At 43.1% G+C, this 5600-nt stretch overlaps 1 protein-coding gene across 2 annotated transcripts in view; it reads left to right on the top strand.

Annotated features, from left to right (window-relative positions):
* Nucleotides 1-1028: 1028 nt before the first annotated feature.
* Nucleotides 1029-5600, top strand: part of ITGA8 (integrin subunit alpha 8) — a 191623-nt gene continuing 187051 nt past the window's right edge. Inside the window, exons 1-2 of one of the 2 annotated variants that reach the window (XM_075587420.1) lie at nt 1029-1383; nt 2259-2392. In XM_075587420.1, the coding sequence (XP_075443535.1) occupies nt 1205-1383; nt 2259-2392 (313 nt within the window). In that variant the 5' untranslated portion in view covers nt 1029-1204. The remainder of the gene's footprint in view (nt 1384-2258; nt 2393-5600) is intronic. The other variant, XM_075587421.1, reaches the window with a different exon arrangement.

Raw genomic sequence — 5600 nt, forward strand, 5'->3', positions numbered from 1 at the left:
TGTCCTGTTGGAGACTGTGCCTATCCTTTATGGGACTGTGCCTGTCCTGTAGGGGACTGTGCCTGTCCTGTATGAGACTGTGCCTGTCCTGTAGGGGACTGTGTCTGTCCTTTAGGAGACTGTGCCTGTCCTGTAGGAGACTGTGCCTGTCCTGTAGAGGACTGTGTCTGTCCTGTAGGGGACTGTGCCTGTCCTGTATAAGATTGTGCCTGTCCTGTAGGAGACTGTGCCTGTCCTGTAGGAGACTGTGCCTGTCCTGTAGGAGACTGTGCCTGTCCTGTTGGAGACTGTGTCTATCCTGTAGGGGACTGTGTCTGTCCTGTTGGAGACTGTGCCTGTCCTGTGGAGACTGTGCCTGTCCTGTATCGGACTGTGCCTGTCCTGTAGGAGACTGTGCCTGTCCTGTTGGAGACTGTGCCTATCCTTTATGGGACTGTGCCTGTCCTGTAGGGGACTGTGCCTGTCCTGTATGAGACTGTGCCTGTCCTGTAGGGGACTGTGTCTGTCCTTTAGGAGACTGTGCCTGTCCTGTAGGAGACTGTGCCTGTCCTGTAGAGGACTGTGTCTGTCCTGTAGGGGACTGTGCCTGTCCTGTATAAGATTGTGCCTGTCCTGTAGGAGACTGTGCCTGTCCTGTAGGAGACTGTGCCTGTCCTGTAGGAGACTGTGCCTGTCCTGTTGGAGACTGTGTCTATCCTGTAGGGGACTGTGTCTGTCCTGTTGGAGACTGTGCCTGTCCTGTGGAGACTGTGCCTGTCCTGTATCGGACTGTGCCTGTCCTGTAGGAGACTGTGCCTGTCCTGTAGAGGACTGTGCCTGTCCTGTAGAGGACTGTGCCTGTCCTGTAGACGACTGTGCCTGTCCTGTTGGAGACGGTGTCTGTCCCTTAGGGGACTGTGCCTGTCCTGTGCAAGACTGTGCCTGTCCTGTAGGAGACTGTGCCTGTCCTGTTGGAGACTGTGCCTGTCCTGTATGAGACTGTGCCTGTCCTGCATGCACCGCCCACAGCTCACTGTGCCTGAGATCTGAAGCTGGGCGCTAAGGGGAGTCAGTGAGAGCAAAGGAGTCACATCAGCCTCATGTTTCACTGTCTGCAGCTCCCGCTGTAACTGCTGTAGACTGAGTCCTACATCTCATCTTTCATCTTCTCCTCTCGGGACCTGCATTAACCTGCACACCGGTATCTTGGATAAAGGTGCATAAGATGCCTTGCCATTGCCGCCCCGGGAGCTGGGAGCTGCTATACATGCTGCCTCTGGTCATGATGCTGTGTCCGGGCTTCCTTGCCTTTAATTTGGATGTTGACAAAGTCACAGAGTACAGCGGTCCCCATGGCAGTTACTTCGGATACTCAGTGGATTTCTATGAACCAGACTCAAGAACGTAAGTACACAAGCATGTTCTCTCTTTCATTAGTATAACTGGGCATGTCAGTGCAGCAGGGAAGGAGTTAACACCACTTTCACTGGCATGCACAGAGATGTCAAGAATTGGGAATGTCTATAAGCAATGATGTGATTTCCTCAATAACTAATGATTTCCCCCCAGGGAAAATACTTACCAGTCAGGTGGTGCAAGGGAATGTCCCAAGCAGTACTGTCAATAGATGATTTAAATATAGTAAGTGAAGTATGCATTATAAGTGTATTGTAAAGTTCTTATGGATTCAAGTTTTATAGAGTTTCTCAGCAAATCCTTGTTCTGTTTATGGGGAGTAGATTGGGCTCATGCCATTCCCTGGATCCTGCATTACAGACTCTCCCAGACAGTGAGAGGGAGAGTGATTGCAGAGTGAGAGGAAATGCTTAACCCCCTGGCTGCCAGGTGACTTTGCAATATATTGCAGTCCTCATTGTCAGCTAAGTGGCTAACACACACTTCTTGGGGGAGGGGGGGGGGAGATATTGTAGGAAGATCCAGATAAACCATATGGCATGTAGACTTATGACACATAAACTGACTGAAACAGTTAACTCAAGAAGTGAATAAAGCCTAATTAACACTTCATTTTTATTCCATGTTGATTTAATCACGGTGTCTATCATAAAGTGTTGTGCGCAGAGATATGATACATGGTAGCATTGCAATAATGTGCTGCTTTTTCTAGCAGAGTTAATACTTATCAATTTGAGATGAATGTGTTATATCTGTTGCATCTCCTGTCTGTATGCAGATATGTATTGTAATTATGTTTCCTGTCATCCTATGTGTGATGTTAATTAAATGATAAGGTCTCATTTCAATAAACCATATTATAGGGTAAGTGTTCTGATTGGAGCTCCCAAAGCCAATACAAGTCAGCCAGAGATAGTTGAAGGAGGTGCTGTGTACTACTGCCCGTGGCCTGATACTCAGACTACTGGATGCAAGCAGATCCCCTTTGATATCACTAGTAAGTATCAACTAAAACGAAATCACCAGTGGGTCTATACAACAGTGTTTTTTTTCTTAACTGCCATGTACTGTAGTCATGCAACAACTTGTTTCCTGAAGCAATATGTTACATGCCCCTCTGGCAGCCTTGTGGTACAAGCAGTATTTAATTCAAAATGAAAAATAAACATCTATGAGTGTCTAATTCTTTAAAGCTCCTTATCCTTTGGGGGAAAATATAAATCAGGTTATTACCAGACCAGTTGTGTGGTTTCCATATAATTTGGTGCCGAAAGCAATTTTAACCACTATGTGAGTATTTCCCCAGCTTTGGGTCTCTCAGATATTTTTGGGATGGCATTAATAAAAAGTATTGGAAGCAATCAGGATGGGAGAAAATCAATAATGTTTTGGGTACTCATTTACTATGTAAAAACAAGTTTAGCAAGTTGAAAACCCATAGACAAAGTCAGTCTCAAATCATAGTATAGATTTTTATTGCCACCCTGCAGACAGGATAACTTCCATATGGAGGTGGCAACACCAACTCACTAACCTCTTAAGCACCTCATGTCCGAAATGTTGGTTATCTCTCTGTAGTTTGTTTTATACTGTTTGAGGTTTTTTTTGCCCCTTCTGGTGAAACAGCTGAACAAGTGTATGTGGAGATACAATATTACAGGGCTGAAAAGGATAGAGAGTTGTAAGCATAGGTTCTGCCCTGCCCTTCATCACAAAATGGAATAGTGACATGAAATTCAGATGTTAGTGATATCATTGAGTTGGTCCAGGGATGCATACAGGGTGTGAAAAGAGCAGCTCCCAGATGCTTTCGTACTCATAATGTAGCCACGTTTCTGTAGTGTTAGTTTAACCATTTCACTGATAAAGGTGCCTGCAACGCATTGCTTTGTGAAAGGGTTCATTTGACATTTGTATTGAAATCACAGAAATAGCCGTTTTATATAAAGGACAGCAAAAATATATATATTTTTAAAAATGATTCTTTGTTTATACATATTCTTGCACATCATTTACATATTGATTTTCAAGTGCCTCCAAAAGTATTTAAATTTTCTTCAATGCAAATGAAAGCCCATGTGAAAAATGTTCAATCAATCCCCGTATCAACATTGAAGTGGGGCCCGCAGAATACAGGACAAGCTACTGTATCTACAGTATGGATCATGACACCAGGTGTTGCTCATTTCATGTTCCTGACATTTGGAGGTCAGCTCATATAAGCTGCATTTTTTTTCCATGTTGCTATTAACCATTGATAGACTTATCTTCTATTTACTTGTCTAATTTCCCTTAAGTCCATTATTAATGTCTGCTTTTACAACATCCAGTGTTTATGAATTCCATATTTGTTGTATGCTGAATAAAATAGCACGGTCTATTGCTTGTTTCCTATACGCAGCCGATCATTTTCTCATCTACTTGTATGTTTCTTAGTGAATAATTACTCCCTATTTACTTTCTCCGTGCTGCACTATTTATGATTCTGCATATTTCGAGCATCTTGCTCCAGTCACCTCCCTTCTATGCGTCCTAACCTCTACAGCCTTTCCTCATAAAGTTCCATATATCTTAGCATTATTGCTGACGCTCTGGGCATTTTCTCCCGCTCCATTATACCCTATTTTATTTGGAGTTACAGTAGCAATATTATAGATGTGGGCACTAAATGCATGTGTACCTATATAATGGGGCGATCTATTATTATTTTATAAGGCCTAGCACTAAGCTCTGTTCGGCTACTTAACCTAATGTTAATAGGCGCTATCCTATCATCATCATCATCATCATCATCATCATCATCATCATCATCATCATCATCATCATCATCATCATCATCATCATATCATATTCACTAAAGTCTGTTAAGGTTAACACATGTACTTAACATTATGTTATTTAAGTCATAACTAAACTTGGCGTTACTCCCATCTAGAACATAAGGGGGCCTATGCAGAGAGCAGCGAATTTTAAAAATGGCGAATTTAGTAAAAAGTAGCTTTTTTGGAGAGTTTTATTCTCCATATGCAGAAAAGTGCGAATTCTGCTATGTTTAACATGGATGTGTGTGGCGAGTTTAAATTGGCGAGATGCGCGCTTCAGAAACGTGTAAAAACAAATTCGCGCCTTTTTTTTCCCATTGCAATGGCCGCGAGCGGCAGCTTCTTGCCAATTTTTTCTGGCAAGGCAAAAAGGAGACAATCGCGCCATTTTATTGGCGCGAACAGCCGCTAGATGCCGTTCGCGGCTCTCTGCATTAGGATATTTTTAAAACTGGCGAGATTGAGGTTCTCGCCAGCCGCGAGGCGAGTTTTACAAATAGAAAAGAAAAATTGGCCATTTTCTGCTGTTTTCTGCGCGATTTTCTCCAAAAAATGGCGAATTTCGAAATAGCGCTGCTCTCTGCATAGGCCCCAAAATGTCTTTTCAGTGTTTGGATGGGTGTAATACCACCGTTAGACACGATTTAAATAATATAGCATCATTTCCCTCTCCTCTCCCTCTCCACTCTTGGAAAATCCCTGTCTCAGAGACTGGATAGGAGAAATGCCAACACTTGAATAACACCATGTTATTGGAAAATAAAGCGACGTTATCCTACAATAAAGTAACGTTACCCGTATTGTAATGAGATGTAGTACGGATGTTGTACTGTATTTGCATATAATTAGTTGTGTGGATACAGCATTAACTCAGGGAACATAACGTCCGTTCCTGTTTTAGGTAACATCATGTTCTGTGATTTACCTGAGCTTAATGCATCTAGGCCAGGGCTTTTCACTGGGCAAGTGGAAAAAACAGTGATAGTGCGCAGCTAATACCGTGATAATAGTGATAAATTATATTATAATGGAGTGAATATATATATATAAACAATAGTGATGACCTTATAGGTGTAGCTTCACATTAAGTGCGTCTGCAGCCCTTCTTGAGAGGTGGCTCAGCACCCCGAGGACTAGAAGAACAGAGAAAAGACAAGGCGCACAACGCACGTAGTGAAATACAGTTTAAATTGTTCGTTTTACTAGAAGATAATAAGTTCTGCGTACATCAATAAATATAAAAACAAGCGTTTGTTAAGTGGGGTTACCACACAAGGGAACAGCAGGACTCATCAGTCTTCACCCGCTATGGAGATAGGAACTGGAGACCCACGATCACCTGGCCGGGTAGGGAAAGGGGGGGCCCTCTGGATCCGTGGAGCG

This window comes from Ascaphus truei, chromosome 2, assembly GCF_040206685.1.
Source record: "Ascaphus truei isolate aAscTru1 chromosome 2, aAscTru1.hap1, whole genome shotgun sequence".
In the NCBI taxonomy this organism is placed as follows: domain Eukaryota; kingdom Metazoa; phylum Chordata; class Amphibia; order Anura; family Ascaphidae; genus Ascaphus; species Ascaphus truei.